We start from the raw sequence: 23,878 nt of genomic DNA on the forward strand, positions 1-23,878 counted from the left end.
AAACATTTGGTACATATATGCATATATGTATATATTTTCTTTGTTACAGAAAACAAGTACCCACAGCAACCATATCATCACTTAGAGCCCATATATTAAAAAGCATGGCAGAGTCTTCATCTAACAAGAAGTCAAAATCTGTGGAACGAAGAGTGAGGAATCTTGCAACTCTTCTTCGTTATCTCCAGAGGTCAACTAGAATTTGACCTGAAGGAGTGTACTGGAATTTACAAGTTTGGTGTGGTACCACCATCCTTATTTGCTTCATATTGGTCTCTTCTGCTTGCCTATGATAAGGCTTTGATACTGCATCATCTTGAGACAAGGAGACTTGGTGGTGGAATGAAGATGTCCAGGAAAGCACAAGGAGAAACAGGTTTGTTAAATAGAATTAGGACAGCTGGAGAGATGAAGAAAGTAGACAGGAGTTCAAGGAGATGTGGCGTAACATGAAAAGAGAAGTGGCAAAAGCTAAGGAAAAGGTATATTGCGAGCTGTACAAGAAGTTGAATAGTAAGGAAGGAGAAGACATGTACCGATTGGCCAGACAAAGGGACAGAGCTGGAAAGGATGTGCAGCAGATTAGAGTGATAAAAGATGCAGATGGTAATGTGCTGACAAGTGAGGTGAGTGTGCTGAGAAAGTAGAGGGAATATTTTGAGGAGGTGATGAATGAAGAAGATGGCAGAAACAAAAGGCTGGATGATGTGGAGAAAGTAAATCAGGAAGTGCAAGAGATTATTAAGGATGGAGTGAGGACAGCTATGAAGAGGATGAAGAGTGGAAAGGCAGTTGGTCCAGATGACATTCCAGTGGAGAGATGGAAATGTCTAGGAGAGATGACAGTGGAGTTACTAACCAGATTATTCAATAAAATCTTGGCAAGCGAGAGGATGCCTGAGGAGTGCAGACAAAGTGTGGTGGTTCCTATTTTTAAGAACAAAGGTGATGTGCAGATGTGCATGATTTGGACGTGTGCTGAGGAAGGACCCAGGGTATATAGGGAGAAGGATGCTGAGGATGGAGCCACCAGGCAGGAGGAGAAGAGGGAGGACAAAGAGGATGTTTATGGATGTGCTGAGGGAGGACATGCAGGTGGTTGGTGTGACAGAGGAAGATACAGAGGACAGGGTGAGATGGAAACGACTGATCTGCCGTGGCGTCCCCTAACAGGAGCAACCGAAATAAGACGAAGACTGCATTAACTTGAGATAGAGTAGGGGTGGTGGCCAAGTGGTTAATGCACTTGGTTTCAGTTCGGAAGGTTCTGGGATCAAATCCCACCCCTGCCACATTTCTCCATGTAATGTGGAGTTGCATCAGGAAGGGCATCCGGCGTAAAACCTGTGCCAAATCAACATGCAGATCCACCTTGGATTTGCTGTGGCGACCCCGAGTGCAAACAAGGGAGCAGCCGAAGGGACTTACTTTACTGCATTAACTTGCGAAACTCAGTAGTAATGCACAACAGGCGCAAGAAGATGGAAACGAGGCAAATGAAAGTGAGTCATCTGGCAATCAAGCAACGCATGTACCACTACAAGTAGCAGCTACAACAGTAGAACATACAGATGTGGAGACAAATCAACCACCAATCAGCATACCGAGTAGTCCTCATCGATGGAATGGCTGTGGTAAACTCGGTTACCAAGACTGACCAAATGAAGACGTGTCAAGATTTTGCAGACTCTTTTCTGGTGGTAATCTGTAACATAGCTGCAAACTATGATGAGGTCAAATTGGTGATCGATGGGTACATGAAAACATCACTCAAGGAACAGATGAGGACAAAGAGGACCAAGGGAAAGTCAACATATTACCATGTTAATCCAGAATATTTCCCTAAAGGATTTCCTCTTAGATATTCAGACCAAAGCAGAGCTCACTGAGTATTTGGCTAACAAAGTTGTACACCACTGCAGGAGCTCAAACAACAGACTGAAGAAGTTTATGGAGACCTCAGGAACACAAACCAAGGGCAATGTTAGTATTTCCAGATTCACTTCTTACTCACAGCCAAGAAGAGGCAGACGTGTTCCTCATACTGCATGCTGTAAGTATTCCCCGTAAAGCAGAGCTTGTGGTCAGTTCTCCAGACACAGATGTCTTGTTGCTACTTGTCCACACTTGCCAGTTTCTACAGTCTTCCTCATTGGAAAGGGCAGGCTGAAGAGGAACATTTCTCTCGGTAACATATCCAACAACTTCTGACAAAAGTGCGCTTCTGCTCTGTTGGGTTTTCATGCTCTGACAGGCTCTGGCATGTCTGGTAGAATTGCTGGCAGAACCAAAGACTGGTGCATCAAGGCATACATGTCTTGTGATGATGAGATGTTGGATGCACTAGCAATGCCAGGAAATGAGAACGATCTCCCCTCTGATGCATGCTCGCAGATGGAACGCTTTGTTTGTATGCTGTATCGATCAAAAAACCACACAAAAGTAAATGAGATTTGCTGGTTCCTCTACTCAAATCGTGCAGCCAAAGGAGGAAACCTTCCACCATCTTCTGGTTCACTGGACCTACATATTTGTGGCACACATTACATAGCCATAATCTGGAGGAAAGCTAATGAAAATCACTCATGCCTCCCAGCACCTACTGTATTTGGTTTGGACATTTGACGCAGGTTCAAGTCCCTTGTCTCCTACTTGATGTTTGAATCCACCAGCTCCTGAGGCAATGCTGCACCTGATAAAGTGCAGATGCAAAGCTGGACATGAAGGAAGGTGTAGTTGTCACAAAAACAATATCCCATGTACAGAAGTTTGTAAATGTTGGGTTTTCACTTAGAACAAAAACAAGCCAACCAGGCATAAATGAGAAGTGTGAAGATGACTGATGTCCACTGCTAAAACTACACCTACATGTGACTTTTTGTATTTTTTTCATTCATAAAATAACAGAACAATAACTAACATGGTTTCACTATAGTTATGTAGATTTGTTTATTGACTTGTTCATATTCATCTAATGTATACTATGTGACCAATGCATTACTTTAATCAAACAGATATGTTGTTTGTACAATTATTTCCAATATCATTGTATGGATTACAGTGTTGAAATAAGTAGAATTTAGTGTAAATGGTTGCCATTTTGGATGCCATCTTGAAATTAGGCATATAAATAATACCTTTAGCCTAAATTTGATGATTCTATTGGTTTCCTTGCATCAGAAAACCTATATTCAGATACTCTGTAATTATATCTTTGTGTATTGGCAAAGATCTTGCATTATTGCTAAACTGATGCCATTTTGGATAGTATCTTGGATTTTGGACACTTAGAATGTAAAGAAAAAATGGCACCCTGTTTTTTTTTTAACGCTTATGATATCTTCTTTCAAAATCAAGTTAAGTTTTGTTTTTACAAAACAAACAAACAAAAAAAAACCACAAAATTACTAATGATCCCACACTATACTGCAATTACGGGTCACCGAGGGGTAATGGATCCTATCCCAGCAGTCATAGGGCATGAGGCAGGATACACCATGGACAGGATGCCAGTCTGTTGCAGGGCCACATGCAGACAGCCAAACACATTCACACCCGCACGCACAACTATGGTCAATTTAAAGTTAGCATCAAGGGTTTTAAGTCAAAAATGCTGGCAGCGCCATGAGGTTTTTTTTGTTTCTTTTGGCCAGAGAAATCAGATTACTACCTCAGATTGCTTTGTGGCTGGTAACCAAGTAAATAGAGTGTGAGTCAGTGTGTTGTTAAGTAAACAAATCCAGTAAGCAATAATTAGTAGCACTCCTGTCCAGTTAGTCAGAATCTTTATGGCTTATTCTCATTTCAACATGCTGACATTAAAACCTGCACAAATCTGAGGTTTGCTAGAAAGTAAGACTGTGACTAGGAGGAAGGAGTGACAGTGGCAGCCTCAGCAGGCATCACAGTACACGTGCAACAATGCAGCAGATTGTCACTCGCGCATTGGACTGATAAGTCATTTGCGCAGGTGCAGATAGAAACGAAAGACAAAAATTTCCTGTATATTTGTATTGTCAACTGTGTCGGGAGCATGGCCCAAGCAGAGGGTCGCCCCTTTGAGTCTGGTCTGCTTAAGGTTTCTTCCTCAAATCATCAGAGGGAGTTTTTCCTTACCACGCTCGCCTGTGTTCTTGCTCTGGAGGTTGATAAGGTTAGACCTCACTTGTGTGAAGCACCTTGAGGCAGCTTTGTTGTGATTTGGCGCGATGTAAATGAAATAAATTGAAATTGAATTTAAAAAGTGTATAAAAAACAAACAAACAAACAAACAAAGCAAAAAACAAAGTGGACGCTATACCATTGTCTCCCGCAGATGGACGGATGCCAGGAAGACTGTAATTTATGTATCTGCACTTTGACTTTATTCTGGAGCCGGAAGCTCAGTGGGAGATCTGTATCAGGCCACCTGTCTGTGTCCTTAGACTTCATCTGCATCATCTCATTCCACCCTGCTGGAAATAGGTCCTGGTCTTGCCTGGAGAAGGAACCTGTCATGGACTGGAGTCATATCTAGGGGGAGTCACAGACTCTCATCCACTTTATGGAATCTGGAAATATAATCAGGCAGCATGGTGGCCAAGCAGTTAAGTGTGCTTATTTCCAGAGTGGAAGGTTCCCAGTTCAAGGCCACCCCTCCCCATCCTCCATGTAATATGGGGTGCATCCGGTGTCAAATTTAAAACAACATGCAAACCCATATCAGGTTGTAACCCCAAATGAAAAAGGGGAGAAGCCAAAAGCAGCATGTAGACAGGGCAGGTGACCTCCAGGAGCAGGGTTAGTGACCCCTGAGATAGATAATTAACATTCACGTGGATGAAGTTAACTTTGCCGATCCTTTGTGTAATCGGGCAGTGAGATCACAGTGAAATCGACATGTTTACTTCTGATCAGCATGACCTTTGAACTAAGATTTGAATGGATTGTGTTTTCTTTCAGACCTTTTACTGTGGCATGCAGACACATTTCACACATAAAACCAGGCCCAGGTAATCATCAGGCCTCCTCCATGTAATTGTCAGGCCACGCCCATCTAATCATCAGGCCAAACCTATATAATCATCAGGCTACACCCATGTAACCATCAGACTCTGTCTAGGTAATTGTTGTGAAAGTGTAGGTACACGGACCCACAACAGGGGGCGCAATGAACGGACAATGGAGAAAGGTGAATAACAAGTTTTACTGTTGTGAAAAGAGCACAACCAATACAACAATTAATAATTTGGAGTTTGAAGCCGAAATCTGCTGGTGTCGTGTGGGCAGGCTCGAAGGTAGGAGGCGTCCGTCCTAGTCGAACCGGAACCACCCAGATTTCCTCTGCCACCGAACCCCAGAAGTACTGGAACCGCCAAGTCCCGAATTCCCAGGTGGCCACTGCCTCCGCTCGTCGGATCCGGTACTGCTGGCGGGAAAGAGCACAAACACACAGGTATGGGTGCGACAGCACCCAGTAGACAGAGAGGGGAGAAGCCGCCTCCACCTCTTGTTACAATGAAGCAGGAAAGGTGAGTACTTATCCAAGCAAGTAGCTTTCTGTAGTCAGCTGTCCTGAAAAGGTTTACCAAGGTTTATCAGAGTCTTCAATATGAGCTTGCAGAGAAGGTTACCTTAATCTCAAGGCGATATCTCGGCACTGAGGTGGAGACGCTGTCCTGCTGATATACCTCCGTCCTGAGTGCAGTCAGCTGTGTCCAGTAATGGGTGACAGCTGTCACCCTGGCAGCCTTCGTCGGCGGCAGCGCCCTCTGGTGCCTGGAGCCCGCACTCCAGGCAGGGCGCCCTCTGGTGGTGGTGGGCCAGCAGTACCTCCTCTTCAGCGGCCCACACAACAGGACCCCCCCCTCAACGGGCGCCTCCTGGCGCACGACCGGGCTTGTCCGGATGGCGTCGGTAGAAGTCGGCCAGGAGGGCCGGGTCCAGGATGAAGCCCTTCTTCACCCAGGAGCGCTCCTCGGGGCCGTACCCCTCCCAGTCCACCAGGTACTGAAAACCCCGGCCCATTCGACGGACATCGAGGAGCCGGCGCACGGTCCAAGCCGGTTCCCCGTCGATGATCCGGGCAGGAGGTGGTGCCGGACCCGGGGTGCAGAGGGATGAGGTGTGATGGGGTTTTATCCGGGAGACGTGAAACACTGGGTGAATCCGCAGTGAGGCCGGAAGCTGAAGCCTCACTGCGGCGGGATTGATGACTTTGAGGACCTTGAAGGGACCGATGTATCGTTCTTGGAGCTTGGGGGAGTCCACTTGAAGGGGAATGTCCTTGGTGGACAACCACACTTCCTGCCCAGGACGATACGTGGGGGCCGGGGCCCGCCGCCGGTCTGCATGTTTCTTCGCCCTCGTCTGGGCCTGCAACAAAGCAGAGCGGGCGGCCCGCCACACCCGACGGCACTTCCGTAGGTGGGCCTGGACCGAGGGCACACCGACCTCTCCCTCAACCACCGGAAACAAGGGGGGCTGATACCCCAAGCACGCCTCAAACGGGGAGAGGCCGGTGGCTGATGACACTTGGCTGTTGTGGGCGTACTCGATCCAGGCCAGATGGGTACTCCAGGCCGTCGGGTGCGCGGCTGTCACACAGCGAAGTGTCTGCTCCAATTCTTGATTCGCCCGCTCTGCCTGCCCGTTGGTCTGGGGGTGGTACCCAGACGAGAGGCTGACCGTGGCCCCCAGTTCCCGGCAGAAACTCCTCCAGACATGTGAGGTGAACTGGGGACCGCGATCGGAGACGATGTCTGATGGTATGCCATGCAGACGGACGACGTGGTGGACCAGGAGGTCCGCTGTCTCCTGGGCCGTAGGGAGCTTCGGGAGGGCCACGAAGTGGGCCGCCTTGGAGAAACGGTCCACTATCGTGAAGATGACAGTGTTTCCCTGGGACGGCGGGAGACCCGTGACGAAGTCCAGGCCGATGTGGGACCAGGGGCGATGAGGCACGGGCAATGGCTGTAGTTGCCCTGAGGTTTTTCTATGATCTGCCTTGCCCCTGGCACAGGTGGTACAGGCCTGGATGTAGTCCCGGACGTCGGTCTCCAGGGATGCCCACCAGAAGCGTTGCCGGACGACTGCCACGGTCCTTCGCACCCCTGGGTGACAGGAGAGCTTAGAACCGTGACAGAAGTCCAGGACTGCAGCCCTAGCTTCTGGTGGGACGTATAGTCTGTTTTTTGGTCCGTTTCCGGGGTCCGGGACACGGGTCAGGGCCTCCCGGACGGTCTTCTCCACGTCCCAGGTGAGGGCGGCCACGATAGCGGACTCCGGGATGATGGGATCCGGGGGATCCGACGGTTCCGTTTTGACCTCATCTTCGTGCACCCGGGACAATGCATCCGATCTCTGATTCTTGGTCCCGGGGCGGTAGGTAATCCGGAAGTCAAAACGGCCAAAGAACAGTGACCAGCGGGCTTGCCTGGGGTTCAGACGCTTGGCGGTTCTGATGTACTCCAGGTTCCGATGGTCAGTGAAAACCGTGAATGGCACGGCTGTTCCCTCCAATAGATGTCTCCACTCTTCGAGGGCCTCTTTCACAGCAAGGAGTTCCCGATTGCCGACGTCATAATTCCGCTCAGCGGGGGTCAACCTGCGAGAAAAATAGGCACACGGGTGAAGGACCTTATCGGTCTTCCCGCTCTGGGAGAGCACCGCTCCTATCCCTGAGTCCGAGGCATCCACTTCAACCACCAACTGGCGGCTAGGATCGGGCTGCACCAGAACTGGTGCAGACGAGAAGCGCCGTTTCAACTCCTTGAACGCGGCCTCGCACCGGTCCGACCAGGTGAAGGGAACTTTTGGAGAGGTCAGGGCTGTCAGGGGGCTAACTACCTGACTGTAGCCCTTAATGAACCTCCTGTAGAAATTTGCAAAGCCGAGGAACTGTTGCAGCTTCCTACGGCTTGTAGGTTGGGGCCAATCTCTCACCGCCGCAACCTTGGCCGGGTCCGGGGCGACGGAGTTAGAGGAGATGATAAACCCCAGGAAGGACAAAGAAGTGCGGTGGAACTCACACTTCTCGCCCTTCACAAACAGCCGGTTCTCCAACAACCGCTGCAGAACCTGACGGACATGCCGGACATGAGTCTCAGGATCCGGGGAAAAGATGAGTATATCGTCCAGATATACGAAGACGAACCGGTGCAGGAAGTCCCGCAAGACATCGTTTACCAACGCTTGGAAAGTCGCGGGAGCGTTAGTGAGACCGAACGGCATGACCAGGTACTCAAAATGACCTAAGGGGGTGTTGAATGCCGTCTTCCATTCGTCTCCCTTCCGAATCCGAACCAAATGATACGCATTCCTAAGATCCAGCTTGGTGAACATTTTGGCTCCATGCAAGGGAGTGAACACTGAATCCAACAAGGGCAACGGGTATCGGTTGCGAACCGTGATCTCGTTCAACCCCCTGTAATCAATGCATGGACGAAGCCCGCCATCTTTTTTACCCACAAAAAAGAAACCTGCGCCCATCGGTGAGGTGGAATTCCGGATCAATCCGGCAGCTAATGAGTCCCGGATGTAGGTCTCCATTGATTCGCGTTCCGGCCGTGAGAGGTTGTACAGCCTACTGGACGGGAACTCACTGCCTGGAACCAAATCGATGGCACAATCATACGGGCGGTGGGGAGGAAGCGTGAGAGCCAGATCCTTGCTGAACACGTCAGCGAGGTCATGGTACTCCGCTGGCACTGCCTTCAGATTGGGCGGGACTCGGACCTCCTCTTTAGCTTGGGAGCCGGGAGGAACCGAGGAACCGAGACACTCCCGATGGCAGGTTTCGCTCCACTGAACCACTACCCCGGACGGCCAATCAATCCGGGGATTGTGTTTAAGCATCCATGGAAACCCTAAAACCACACGGGAGGTGGCCTTAGTCACGAAGAACTCGATCACCTCCCGGTGGTTACCTGACACCACCAGAGTTACTGGAGGTGTCTTGTGCGTAATTGGTGGGAGTAGGGAGCCATCTAGTGCCCGAACCTGCACAGGCGAGGTAAGAGCCACCAGAGGGAGCCCTATCTCCCTGGCCCATCTACTGTCAAGCAGATTCCCCTCAGAGCCCGTGTCCACCAGTGCTGGGGCCTTCAGGGTTGAATCCTCAAACAGGATCGTGACTGGGAGTCGTGTAGCAATGTGGGTGTGTCCCACGTGAATGTTTTGACCCACCCCTGGCCCAGTCTCTAGGGGCGGGCATTTGGCGTTTGACCGCTCGGGGCAGTCTCTCACATGGTGCTCTATTGAACCACAAACAAGACACGCTCCGTGGGTCCATCTCCTCTGTGCATCTGGTGCCCTAAATGTTGCCCTACTCGTGTCCCTAGCTTCGTCAGTAGGGGGAGCTGTGACCCCACGGAGCGCAGGGGCTGTGGAGCGTGGGGAAGGCGGTGCTCGATCGGAACCGGAAGGGAGAGGGACGACGCGTGCCTGGCCACGCCCTTCGCCTCGCTCCCGGCGACGTTCTTCTAACCGGTTGTCAAGCCGTATGACCAGATCAATGAGCCCATCTAAATCCCGCGGTTCGTCTTTAGCCACCAGGTGCTCTTTTAGGACCAGAGACAATCCATTTACAAAGGCAGCGCGGAGGGCAGTGCTATTCCAGCCGGATCTCGCTGCCGCGATGCGGAAGGCGACTGCATAGGCAGCTGCGCTCCGACGTCCCTGTCGTATGGACAGTAATGCGATTGAAGCGGACTCTCCTCTGTTGGGATGATCGAACACCGTTCTGAGCTCCCGTACAAACCCGGCGTATGACTGAAGGAGCCGTGAGTTCTGCTCCCAGAGCGCTGTAGCCCAAGCGCGTGCCTCCCCGCGAAGCAGATTTATCACATAAGCTACCCTGCTAGCATCAGCTGCGTACATCACGGGACGCTGAGCGAAGACGAGCGAACATTGCATAAGGAAGTCCGCGCACGTCTCCACACAGCCGTCGTACGGTTCTGGAGGGCTTATGTATGCTTCTGGGGACGGAGGAAGGGACCGTTGAACGACCAGTGGAACGTCATTCTCACACGCAGGGTCCTCGGGAGGGAGAGCCGCAGCGGCGCCCGGAGGGCGCGCTTCCACTTGTGCGGCGAGAGCCTCCACCCTGCGGTTTAGGAGAACGTGCTGCTCGGTCATGAAATCGATCCGAGTGGTGAAAGCGGTGAGGATCCGCTGCAACTCACCGACTACCCCTCCCGAAGCCGCCGCTGCGCCCTGTTCTTCCATTGGCCGTTCAACAGCCGGTTGACGCCCCTCGGGATCCATGACGCTGGCCGAGATATCCTGTTGTGAAAGTGTAGGTACACGGACCCACAACAGGGGGCGCAATGAACGGACAATGGAGAAAGGTGAATAACAAGTTTTACTGTTGTGAAAAGAGCACAACCAATACAACAATTAATAATTTGGAGTTTGAAGCCGAAATCTGCTGGTGTCGTGTGGGCAGGCTCGAAGGTAGGAGGCGTCCGTCCTAGTCGAACCGGAACCACCCAGATTTCCTCTGCCACCGAACCCCAGAAGTACTGGAACCGCCAAGTCCCGAATTCCCAGGTGGCCACTGCCTCCGCTCGTCGGATCCGGTACTGCTGGCGGGAAAGAGCACAAACACACAGGTATGGGTGCGACAGCACCCAGTAGACAGAGAGGGGAGAAGCCGCCTCCACCTCTTGTTACAATGAAGCAGGAAAGGTGAGTACTTATCCAAGCAAGTAGCTTTCTGTAGTCAGCTGTCCTGAAAAGGTTTACCAAGGTTTATCAGAGTCTTCAATATGAGCTTGCAGAGAAGGTTACCTTAATCTCAAGGCGATATCTCGGCACTGAGGTGGAGACGCTGTCCTGCTGATATACCTCCGTCCTGAGTGCAGTCAGCTGTGTCCAGTAATGGGTGACAGCTGTCACCCTGGCAGCCTTCGTCGGCGGCAGCGCCCTCTGGTGCCTGGAGCCCGCACTCCAGGCAGGGCGCCCTCTGGTGGTGGTGGGCCAGTAGTACCTCCTCTTCAGCGGCCCACACAACAGTAATCATCAGATGCAGGTCGGACACACCTCTGCTGTTAACAACAGACGAGATGATGGATTCCAGAGAAGTGTGGTTTTTTTCTCCTCGCTCTCTCAGATGGTTCAGTGCTGCAGGTACACAGCTGACCTTTAATTATGGGCTTTGTAGGGATAAAATATTGTGTTTTTATAAAACTTAGTGTGAAGATTATTATCCTGCAATCCAAAACATGACCTTTGGAAGTAGATTTGCAGAAAAGCAACAGAGCCACAAAATATGAAACACTGAAACTTTAATTGTGGAGTTCAATATGTTAATTAACTAGTAAGTAAGTCCCTTCAGCTGCTCCCTTGTTTGCACTCGGGGTCACCACAGCAAATACAAGGTGGATCTGCATGTTGAATTAGCACAAGTTTTACGCTGGATGCCCTTCCTGACGCAACTCCACATTACATGGAGAAATGTGGCAGGGGTGGGATTTGAACCCGGAACCTTCTACACTGAAACCAAGCGTATTAATCACTTGGCCACCACCCCTGCAATATGTTAATTAACTCATTTTCATTAAACTGAAGAGGTGGACTTTCCTGGATTATGTTATTTATATTTTGGGGATGTGTCTAGAAAATGAGGCGGAGCCACGACATTTTAATACTGTGTTTCAGGATGTCTAATTTGGCATTTTACAAATCAAATAATTATCACAAAACCTTAAAGGTGTTGCTTCTGGTTTTCAAATAATTACCGTTATATTTTTGTAGAAATTCCGATAAAGGGGCGGAGTTTCGACATTGTGAAAATGGGTGTTTTCTTTTCAGTACTTAGAGCTTCATCTGGAAAAGACGTAAAGCCTCGTAATGATGTCCACAGATATGTACCCTGGGATTTAGGGTTCTAGAACTGCGACAAACCTGTGTGTGAAGATCGCGGCTGCCTACATATAGCATTGACCACAAAGCATGATGTCCCGACATGCCAAGCTTGGAAAAAAGTGCAGACACCATAGCATGGCTGCAGTATAACTTTAGCACAACCGCGTCACTTCCAGAAAACATCCCTGTGATGTTAAATGAATGTCATCATTATGGGCTCCACAGAAATACAAAGGTCGAAGGTTGTGATGGAATTTTTTTTTCCTGACAATCTTTAAAATTCAACCGTGGTTAAAAAAGACCACGGCACAGTGATGGAATGTCCAGGTGCACCATGGACATCCTCGCAGACCATTTAAGCTTTTCCACAGTAAGGAAAAGGTTTCAAACCTTGACCTTCTGGGCTGCTTTTCCCTAAAAGTTAGATTAAGGGTTAAGTCACAGGGAGGCTCTGAGGTGTGTTGTGCCGGTTCTTATCCCCGAATACCGTAGCATGAAAGGGACGATCTCTACGTGGTTTCAGGTCTCTATATGACCAGGTCTCTATATGAAGTAGGACATGTATCCACATTATCTGCATCCCATCAGACCTGTTCCTGGTGGGTGCTGGACTTCAACAATGCTCGTTCTTGTCATCAGTCCTGTTTATGATGTTCATGGAGAGGATTTCAAAGTGCAGTCAGGGACCGTAGGGTGTCCAGTTTGCATCTCTGCTTTTTTTGCAGATGATGTGGTTCTACTGGCTTCATCAGGCAATTACCTCCAATGTGCAATGAGCAGATATGAGGTAGAATGTGAAACAACTGGGATGAGAATCAGCACCCCAAATCTGAGACCATGGTCCTCTGTTGGAAAATGTTGAAAATTGTGTCCTCTGGGTCAGGGGAGAGTTACTGCCCCAAGTGGAGTTCAAGTATCTTGGGGTCTTCTTCACAGGTAGGGGTAATATGGAGTGTGAGCTCGATAGACAGATTGGGACGGCGTCTGATGTTTTATGGATTCTATACCAGACCGTCATGGTGAAGGAGGAACTGAGCCAAAAGGCGAGACTCTCGATTTACCAGTCAATTTTCACTCCTCTCCTCACCTATAGTCATGAACTTTGTGTAATGACCAAAAGAAGGTCGCAGCGTAAATGAGATTCCTGCACTGAATATCTCGGCTTACATTTCTGATAGGGTGAGATGCTCAAATATCCAGGAAGGAAAGTCCCCAGTAAGTAAATTTGGCCAAGGACAGAGAATGGATGAGCTGCTTGTACTGGAAATTAAAACATGGATGATGAAGTGGATGCGACTCTACCAATCCTCCAGGGTCGTACTCCAGCCCATCACAAGTTACTTCCTCAGCCAAGGCTGATGCCCATTTATAGCTGGGTGGACTGAGACAATGCAGATGAAGTGTCTGGTTCAAGGACCCAGGCACTGGGGCACACACCTGGAATCAAACACAGGTCTGTAGGTTGGAGGTCCAACTCCTAACCCACAGAGCCACCTGCTCTGGAATATGTAAGAAACGCCCATTAACTTTGAGACTGTTGATCAGGAAGAGTTAAAAACAGACTGGATGTTCTGGCTGAGGTGTGCACTCTAATATGCATCCCTCTAATTTTAGGCTCAAAACAGGAATAACAATTATTTTTCTGTCCATATTTTGTAGCATCTTTGGTTTTGTGTTGCTGCTCACAACAGAGAATAAAGTCTGCAGGAGAAGGTGAGACTCCACTGAACAAAATAATTTTCAGCTGGACAGCGACCTTTGACCCAGCATTCCAGTGCACGGATTTGAATTTGTGGCCTGTTAATCCATTTACAAGAATTCCTGATCAGGTGATTGAACGCCTGAATACACACTAACATAAATCCCTGCGGGTCCCTGATTGGACTGCTGGGATACACAGCTCAAAGCTCACCGTGCATTCCAGTCTGGGATAGTAGGGTGTGTCCCCGATGATGTCATCCTCAGGTGGTGTGATGCGGAGGAAGTCCAGGTGATTTGGTCGAGGGGCACGGGAAAGAGAGTCATCGGAGTCCAGCATGCACTTGTCATTCTGACGCAGGAGGGAATCTTCTGTCAGAAGAGAAACACAGGAACAATTAAAACTTCACGCCGTTTAATCCATAACAGGAAAACAACTTCATCAGATCAGAGACATGTGCATCACATGACATGGTTCACGTCTCAGCTGAGTGTAGCTCATTGATGAAAAAATAAAAATAGGTCAGGACATAATGAATTATCATAACAAATAACCTTCATTGTGATAATGCTGGATGGTGCAGTGAAACTCCTGACTGGAAAATGGGAGAAGTCCAAACTTCAGGCAAACTACAGAGATGACTGATGCCAGCAGCAACGACCCAAATATCACACACACACACAGAGATAATTCATTTAGTTTACCTGATTGGCAGAACGCAAGTCCCAAAATTAAAAATGTGCATTTAGCCCCACCATGTGACAGAGCCACGTTTTACGCCCACAGAGGTCATGTGATCGTTGATGCTTTTGTTTTTCAGCAGCATTGCTCATTTTCTACATTTTTTTTTAATCAAACTTCATTGGGAGAAAGAAACTTTGGTGTTGACCTGGATTTATTCTTCTACGTGACACAAAGGATTTTACTGTAATAATTGTTTTGTTACATTCCTGGAAGCTGGGGCCTGTTCGGCGTTGGCAGATGGATGTTCTCTAGTGCTACTGATGAAGAAAACATTCCAGGCATCTTGGAGAGTTTCTGAATTTGCTCCTTTTTGCAGCTCAGACCTTCAGGTTAACATTTCTTTCTGTGTCAGGCCTAATTTTTCCTCATCGGTTCGTTTGTTTTGGTGCTGTCCTGCTGACAGACAGACACAAAGCAACAGACAGACCCCCCCCCCCCCCCCCCCTCAGGGCGATAAGTCCTAAGACGCACAGCAGCAACTCTGAGCTCCAGTCAGTAATGAATGACTCACGTCTGTTAATGTGGCTGTTGATTTATGAGTCTAACAGTGAGCTAATGTTTACTGCCTGTGGACAAACTGTGCACATTTGACCGTGTACTCTGTCTGCTGTTAAAGCAGCAGTCTGATGGTGCAGATCAGCTTCGGTTCCATTTAAAGTTAGGTTCCCAAAAATCATGTATGGGCTACTGTCAAACTACACAAACACTCCACTGTCATTTTTATCAAGTGGAATAAAGTGCATTAACACGAAGGTCAATAACTATGAGCGTTACAAGACATAGAGACGAGGAAACCATGAAGGATGTGCCGCCATTACACAGTATGACATGATGCAGCATCACAGACATCACATATATCCCAAATGTCATTACGACAAACATAACAATCAGTTACTCAAAGAACCACCCGCCAAGCAAAAATGCCATAAACACAAATAACACAAAGAATTCAATAAATTCCAGCCAAGCTGCACACACACACTGATACAGCCAGACCACAGACATCATTCACATTATCTAAAACAATCAGTAACCAATAGCAAGTAAAAATGCCTAAAAACGAATTAAATTTACCAAAGCTGGTCATCACTTGAAGATAAAGTCTGCCCTCCTTTCTTTCTTAATATACAGTTCAATAACATGCTCATTCAGTTCACAGCAGCTCAGTAAATCCAGTAACAAATTAGTTTCTTCTCCTCCTCCAACCATTGTACATAAAAAACAACTATAAAAACTTGCAAGAACAAACAAACAAACAAAACTACACCAAGAAAGAGTTTAAATGAATAAAAACTTGAACTTAAAGGCTACATCATGTGTTAGCCTAGCTTCAGTGAGCTAACTGGCTCAGTGATCAACCACACTGCTGATGTCGCTGCTGCTAACCAGCTAGCAAGTCACAGAGCATCAAAGAACACGTCCAGCATAGCAAACATGAAATCTTATTGGCTAAAGAAAATGACAAACCCACAACATCATCCCCATTAGTTTTAATGGCAGACGGACTCACTGAAGCCCTCAGAGAAGACTTTTCACCTGGAGACAACAGGGAGAAATCTGATTGGATAAAATGAAACCCTCAGCCTTTCATTGTTATAAATATATAATAAATAAATGATTTGAACAGTTTGGAAAATAGATTTAACATGAATGAAAATATTAAATTTCGAAAATACATTTTGGTGTTTTTTTTTTGTTTGTTTGTTTGTTTGTATTTTGGTTTCACTGTCTGCAGCAACAACTCAGATTCTGTGAAGCTTCTCATGCTAATGGTTGTTTTTTGATTTTTTTTTTTTTCCTGTCTCTCAGTCTGATCTTGTGGCCAGAGAACGCTTTGCTGAGGTTTTATCGTGCGGAGCAGAAATGGAACCACTAAAAGCAAAGTCTTTCTTTAAACTCTTCCACATCTCTTCCTGATCAGAAAACCTGCTGTGTGTTTACCTCAGGTGGTTATCAGTTTACCTTTAACTGGTTTGTTTGTTTGTGAGCAGGATAAGTTTTAAATGGATGTTCTTTGAAAAACTGTTCAAAGCTGGACTTGTTACACCACAAAACCAGAGGTTTGGACTTAACACCCACAGTGTTAATTTGTTTATGTGTCCACACTAAAGCTTTCGGTGTCAGGTCTAGACCTTCCTTGTGTACAGCAATTTGAGGTGACTGAGAGTGTTAACAGTACAATTCGTAAAGTGTGTGGTGATGATGTAGATTACACCACAAAGTCACAAGTGTTTGGATTATGAAAATCACACTACATCCAGCGTGGGTTTGAACCTACCACATTCGGACTATTAGACAACACTTTAACCGTGTTCTTCTCAGTTCTCACTCACTCATGGATGGAGTTAAAATAACACTTGTAGAAACGTGTGACTGAACGCTAATAGGTGGTGTAAATTTGGCTGAATTTAACACTTGAATTTGCTGTCCGCTGACAGTGATTCTGTTATCTGGATCCGTGGCTGGACAGAATCCCCCGAATCTGGTTTAATCTGCTTCAGGTTCAGAACAACAGGAGACTCAGAAAGTCCAACATGTCGCAGTTAGATGGCAGTCCTGTCTAGACCTTGAGGTCCATTGGTGCCGGTGCTCATGTCCAGATTCTGTAGTGTAAAACAAATGAAAGTCGATGACTTCCTCTGGACAAGATGCAAGTTACTTTCCCAGCCGAGCCAGTACTCCTTTACAGCTGGGTGGACAGGAATGATGTAGATGAAGTGTCTCGTCCAAGGAAGGACACAGACAGGCAGCAAGGTCTATATATTGGCAGACTGGCTCCTTAGAGCTTTTATACAATCATAATTTTTTTTTATTATTGAAACAAAAACATGTTTCTTGTGTAAAACTAGAGCTCTTGGTGAAACTCTATTGTGCCTGTGTTAATGGTAAATGTCCACCAGGTGGTGATATTGCTCCATTTCAAGAATCTTGATTATAGGCTGCTGCCAGACAGAAACAATGACCAACCTGTTGATTATATTAGTAGATAGAATCAGATAAGTGTCTGTTTAGACATAATACATCTTGCTTTCACTGTATAAAAAATTGTCCAACCAGCGTTCCATAAAGACCAGTGTCACCCAATGTTAAAACAAACCTGATCAATTAAAAAACAACAACACTCCAAAAGTGCTTTTTTGAAAAAGAACCAAATCTACTTCACACTGATATAGAGATGTGCATGGCTGTAGATCCAGATCAGCGCTTGCATTGATAATCTGACTGGTTCGCACGTCGTTTTATAGACAATATTCCAAAATCAAGGTGTGATTTGTATATTTTTGTGATTCTCTATCTGGCACCGCTGATGCACACTGACATGAATATCGTGGTTGAAGGTCAGTGTTTTATTAGTGTTACACATCAGTTATGAATACCACATTCAGATGGACAATGCAGACTCAGCGAGCAGCATCTCAGGCGCCATGGGATTGTCCAATGTGCATCTTTACACAGTCAGGATTGGGATTAAAATGTTTCACTCTAAATTAATATGCCGACTTCATAAAAGTCAGAATGCATCCAGTTTGACTCAAAGCAAAACTGCAGCCAAATCAAACTGTCATGTTGAATTTAAAAATATTACTTTGGATTTTAAAGTCAGTAACAACATAAACGTAGATACATATTTGAGATTATTTTCTGTGTCCCCTGACAGAGATTAACCATCATCATTAAATTGAATCATGGGATTATTCAGGGATGAATAAATAAAAGGATGAGGTCGGCTGTGAGGGCAGACTGCCTGTTTGTCTGCGGACAGACGGACATTGATCCAGTAAATTGGGCTGCTGTTGTCTGTGCTGTTAGCTCAGCATTATCTCCAGCTGCAGAGCCCAAACACACTTAGAGGTCTGGATGCTTCCTCCAGCGACAACATAAGGAAATCCAGGCCACAAACAAGGACAGGAAACTGATTTACAGGATCAAGATCAGAATAAGAATAAATAAGACTGGAAGTCATATGAAGCGGTAGAAGATGGATGGATGGATGGAAGTCACATGGAAAATAGTTTTATTTAAAAGGATTAAAAACGAGGAAATGTGGTACCCGTCAAGACGTAAACACAAAAAGTCGATATAACGTCACCCTAGATGAGGCATCAGAAGGCCTCTTCAGGTAGATGTGAACCCTGCAGAAAGAAGCCAAAGATGGTGAAAACTCTTTCACATGATCACGGAAAAGGGACCATTTTGACTTTTTGCACCACATTGTCTACCTCAGAACTACTGCAGGAATGACGCCGTTTGCTTTTTGCGCCTGTACGAATCAAAGAACTTTAGGAATCACGAGGCCAAGGTGGATATTGAGCCATGTCTTCAGAGTTTTGGACTTACTGAAGAGCTGGGAGACCTGGACGCTAACAACTGAGCTACGATGACCAATGGATGTCTTTGGTACCATCTCTCTCCTTCTGTACTGTCGGAATGACTCTGCTTCCAGTGAGCGGTTCCATAAAGAGGACCTGGTAATTTCTAATACATGTGATGTCAGTGAGTGGAATATGAGACGCTTTGATTATGTGACACATTTTCCCAAGTGTGATTTGATACACAGGTGCCTCATTACTGACAACAGTTGCAACAGGATCAGACCGGGGGGATGCCAACGTAACACAGGTGGTGACTTTCCAGCATTAATCCAGATGGGACCCAAGGTGGTCTCGTAGGGCGGTACACATAACCAGCACATGGTTTCATGAGTAGACTTGAGCCACCAAAGTATGAAATGTTCCAAAAACAGCTCCCTGTCCGTTGCTGCACACAACAGAAACATCATCAACATCCTGTAATCCTTTTCCTTTGAGTTCCGGATCCATTGTCAGGTTCTTATGAACGCAACATGATTTGGGTTTCGGGGCAAAAAGCAGCAGAGGTGGAAATGCTTCAGTTCGTGAGAACCTGGTCAGGTCAGATTTGGTGTCGGATGTGAGTCTTTGATCTGGAACAGTTCCACTAATCTGTGAGGCGCTGGGAGAGGTAACTGAGGGTTCTCAGGCCCTGTGTGGCACCCGTACAGCTCTGCTGGGTAGCTTTTAATTTATGGTCACACACTGAAACCAAGAACCAGAAGCCAACAGCACGACACTGAAGCACGACAAAATGCAGATGATTAATCAATGTTTTTAAATATCAATTATTAAGTCACTATTCAAAGGAAAAAAATGTTTGTTTCCTGTTATTCAAATTTGAGTATTTACTAAATACATTTTTTTTCTGTCACTGCAAATTGAATATATTTATGTTTTGGAATGTTGGTCAGACAAAATTAATTGTTTGTTGATATTATTTTGTTCTCTGGAAGTTTGTGTGTGAAATCCAAAACCACTGTAATTTACATCCATGTTATTCCAGTTTAGCCAATTTAAACTGAGTTTAAATTACACCCGACCAATATGGATTTTTTTGGCAACAGATACCGATATCAGGGAGTAAAAAAATTACAATATCGATATATCTATCAATATAAACATGAAAATATCTAACATGTCAATATCAAACCCTCACGACAAAGAAATGTAACTGAACTTTGTTTTACAGTTTAAACATCAACTTTATTATCAATAGCTATTAAGAAAACCAGCAACCAGCCAACGTACGTCACACTGCGATCAGCCTGCCTTCATTCAAATTGCAGTCACCACGTCTCTTCGCTCAGTATTTGCATAAAATAGACTTCTCATCTATTCTGGCTCCACATATGTGGCGGAAAAGTGACCACTTGTCTTTTGTCACTCTAAAGCACCCACTGATTAAAAAGAAATGGCAACTGACCGTTGGGGTTTTTACATAATTATTGTATGGCCTTGCCTGACAATATAAAGCACCTTGGGGCAACTGTTTGTTGTGATTTGGCGCTATATAAATAAAATTGATTTGATTTGATTTGATTTAATGTGACCAAGGGGTGATGAGATCCCAGCCATGCTTCAAAACACTGTAACTAATACTGTCAGAGTGCCCCCTGCTGGACAAACTACCTAATTACACCATTTCTAACAACCAAAGTATTTTTCTACATTGTTTTTTTCTGAAAAATAAAAATTTTAAGGCAGCATGGTAGCTTAGTGGTTAGCATTGTTGCCTCACAGCAAGAAGGCCGTGTGTTTGAGTCCCACCTGGGACTTTCTGTGTAGACTTTGCACGTTCTCTCAGTGTTTGCATGGGTTCTCTCCGGGTGCTTCGGCTTCCTCCCACATCCAAAGACATGCAGGACTGAAAACTTTAAATTGCACCGTAGGTGTGCGTGCGGATGTGAATGTCTTTGTCTGTCTATAGGTGGCTCTGTGATAGACTGGCATCCTGTCCAGGGTGTACCCGGACTCACGCCCTATGACTGCTGGGACAGGCTCCAGCCCCTTGTGACTTTTCACTGGAGTAGGCAGGTATAGAAAAAGGATGTATGGAATAAAAGTTTTCATATCAGCAGAAATAATGCCAATTCTGATATGTTCTTGAAAAGCTCATATGGGCTGATATTATCATCCAACTGAGTTGGGCTGTAGTTTAAATAATTCTAACATTTGTTTTACAGCTAAACCAATATAGTGTTGTTAGATTTAAACATGTTTGAAGTGGTTCAAAGTAGTTTGAGAGTGAGTATTTAAATCCAGTCCAAGCCAGTTTTTCTCAAATAAAACATAAATGAGAAAATTGTCATATTTGAGAAACTGGATTAAGTCCATCTCCAGGGTTTCTTGGTGATCAGTTGTTAAAATGTTTGATGATTAACTGATTGTCGGTTTCTGATCTACGATCACAGACCAGCTCTTGATTTGAAGTTTCTAGACTCTGATGTCTTCTGACACCATTGTTTAACTCAGTAGTTAGTTAGGAATACTGCTGTGTTAACTAGAACCAATCTGCAACCAGACACAAGTGAAAATGTACGTGAACATCTGTTGGACTGTGAGTTTAATGCACAAGCTTTTATCTCTCTGCAGACATTGTTTTTGTAATCAGGCCTCAGATGAAGACTTGGTTCTGTGCTGCTGTGAAGATAAAAGCACCGACAGAGTTGCAGCCTGAACCAGCATCTTCAAAGCAGCTTACCTGTGGCTGGAAAGTTGCTGGAGGAAATCCACTTGGATCTGCTGAGGTCCAGGTCCAGGTGTGTGACAGGCCGCTTGTTGCCGTTGTTGTCAAAGAGCTCTGAGATGATTTCGGGCTCGTCTGTGTTACTGGATCTGTCACAGTCTGCATCCTGACCTGAGAGCATGACGATGCGGTGATTGAGCGGCGTGCTTTCCAGTCTGGAGGACATCGGAGACAGTGACGGCGACATGCTCTGGAGACTGTTGGAGGCTGGGAAGGATGTGTTGAAGACTCCGGCAATAGAGGATGATGAGGAGTTCTTTGTGTGGGAATTAGCTGGAGGTTCAGTGGTGCAGAACAGGGAAAGGCTCTCGGGTGGCTTACTGCACGTCTTTTCTGTACTAATTCCCAGTGGGTAGTCTCCAGACGGTCCAAACAAGCTGCTCATCCCTGGATGTGGAACATCAAGGCTTCTATGAGTGACATGTTGCTGTCTTCCCACCACATCTTGGACTTTGACCACCACCTTTACTCCTGTATTCTTCTGGTTGACTTCACTGAAGAGCTGCTCGGTTGACTTGACTGTTGACCCATTCTCAGCTAGCTTGTCACCCAAAGAATCAAACCTCTTACAGGGTCGAAGGTTACTGCCACTTTCCCGTCGGGTCAGACCCTCCAGTAAGCTGCAAGATGAAGACTCAAAACCCAGCTCGCTGTCATACTCCGAGAGCTCGTTACAAAAATCCATATCAGGATCAAATGCTGGATTGTCTTCCATGAAGTCCCAGCCCCCTTGGCTGATCTGGAAGGGCTCCTCCATGGGCAGAATGGGGTTACTGACTGCATCCTTGTAGGTCCCAGTGACTGGGATGTCAGCAGCACTGACAGAGGTTGGAGTACCAAGGACATCATCCACTGCAAAACCTGCAGATGTGGACGCATTTATCTTTCCAGAAGAACCACTCGTAACTTTCTTCTTAATTTTACTTTGCAGGAATTCCTCAGTGCTGTCGACCTTCTTGCCTTCCGGCTTCTTTGGCTTCTTGTTCTTGGATGCGGGGGTCTTGCAGTCTGGAGAGTGAGTGAGGGAAAAGTTGCTGCTGTTGAGAACTTGACCTACATGCCCAACCTCATGTCTTTCTTTACCCTCCTGCGGTTTCCCATCCTGATTTCCCATCTGGACTCTGCTGGCACAGTTCCTGCACAGCGATAAGATATCCACCAGTAACTGCTGGTGCTCCGCTGCCAGCCAGCACAGCTGAGCTGCTGCCTCCTTTGTTGCATGCTGGGAGTTGTGGAGCTTGTCTGTGGGTTGAGAAGACTGGGCTCTTTGTCTGGACGCAGTGACAGCCTCCTTGCCGTGCGCACGCTCATAGCTGGCGCTTTCTGACTGTAGGGGGCGGCTCTTGTAGATGAAGCTTGTGGTTGCCCTCTTGGGGAAATAGAGGCTGATGCTGCAAAGTTCGTGAATGGGAGCGTAAAGAATCAGAATGGTGTGGGTTCCCTCCATGACGACTGCCGTGGTAACGCTTGGATTAAATGGTTACGGCGCCCCCGCAGAGCCAGGAAGACCACCATCATCTCTGGCGGTTCATCAGCTGCTGTCAGACAGAAAGAGATTGTTTCAATCAATAACTTTGATGATCAAATCAAGCAAACCTGCCAAACGTTCTCTAGTTGTAAACTTTTTGAGGATTTGCTGTTTTGGTCTCCTTGTGTAATCAGTCAGGCTGGTTACATTTTCTGACTGGATCTGATCTTTGACTCTGTCATTCATTAACCTCGTTTTATTTTTAATCACCTGTGACATCCAGCAGTGGAAAGCCCTGGTTATGTCATCACGCATGTCCTGTTGTCCTTCGGTCAGGAAAGAGCTCCTTAAAATCTTTGGTGCTCCAAATCGGACTCAAAATTGCTGTTTTTGGTTTCACACTGAAGAAGTTTGCTGATGATGTCTTAAAGGACTATAGAGCCTGCAGACAAATGGAGGGTCTGTTATGTAATCTCCCAGTGTCTCTGCACAGTAACTGCAAAAAATAAACAAAAGCTTCTGCAGAGATGAGACTCCCAATGTTCCTTATATTTCAAACACTTTTTATCATATAATCCTTTACCATTAAATATATAAATATAAATAAAAGAGTTTTTCCAAGATCTGAACTGGTCTTGTTTAGAATGAGGATGAGGGAGCCTCGAATCTTACACTGTGAAACAAACATAAATGAAACACATTTAATTCAAAACATCAGTAACTGTGACATCTGGCTGTGATCCCTCTGGATCTTTGGCACCAGAGTTTAACATCAAGCTGCCGCATAAAACCTGAGAGTGACGTGAGATGACGCCAAATGCAGAGGCTGCAGGGAAGCCACACACACACAAACAAGGTCTTTTCACGTGTTTAACATCACAACACCAACAGCAAAATGTCACCTGCCCACAAGGATTCTGACAGTAATACGTCTGCATTTATTACAAATCCTGTTTTTAAGAGCATACGAGCTCTGCATGATTAGAGGCTGAAGCTGCCTTTAGAGGTGTTTTATTTAGAGG

General features: G+C 46.3%; 1 protein-coding gene across 3 annotated transcripts in view; it reads right to left on the reverse strand.

Annotated features, from left to right (window-relative positions):
• Nucleotides 1-23,878, reverse strand: part of LOC117531688 (formin-1-like) — an 85,176-nt gene that overhangs the window by 61,124 nt on the left and 174 nt on the right. Inside the window, exons 2-4 of one of the 3 annotated variants that reach the window (XR_004566701.1) lie at nt 21,808-22,926; nt 21,344-21,768; nt 13,760-13,917 (exon numbers count right to left, since the gene is read on the reverse strand). Coding sequence is in view for 2 of the 3 variants with exons in the window: in XM_034194790.1 (XP_034050681.1) it covers nt 13,760-13,917; nt 21,344-21,768; nt 21,808-22,835 (1,611 nt within the window). In the remaining variant the exon portion in view is untranslated. The remainder of the gene's footprint in view (nt 1-13,759; nt 13,918-21,343; nt 21,769-21,807; nt 22,927-23,878) is intronic. The other 2 variants (XM_034194791.1, XM_034194790.1) reach the window with 2 other exon arrangements.

Source organism: Thalassophryne amazonica, chromosome 19 (genome assembly GCF_902500255.1).
Source record: "Thalassophryne amazonica chromosome 19, fThaAma1.1, whole genome shotgun sequence".
NCBI classification, from domain to species: Eukaryota; Metazoa; Chordata; class Actinopteri; order Batrachoidiformes; family Batrachoididae; genus Thalassophryne; species Thalassophryne amazonica.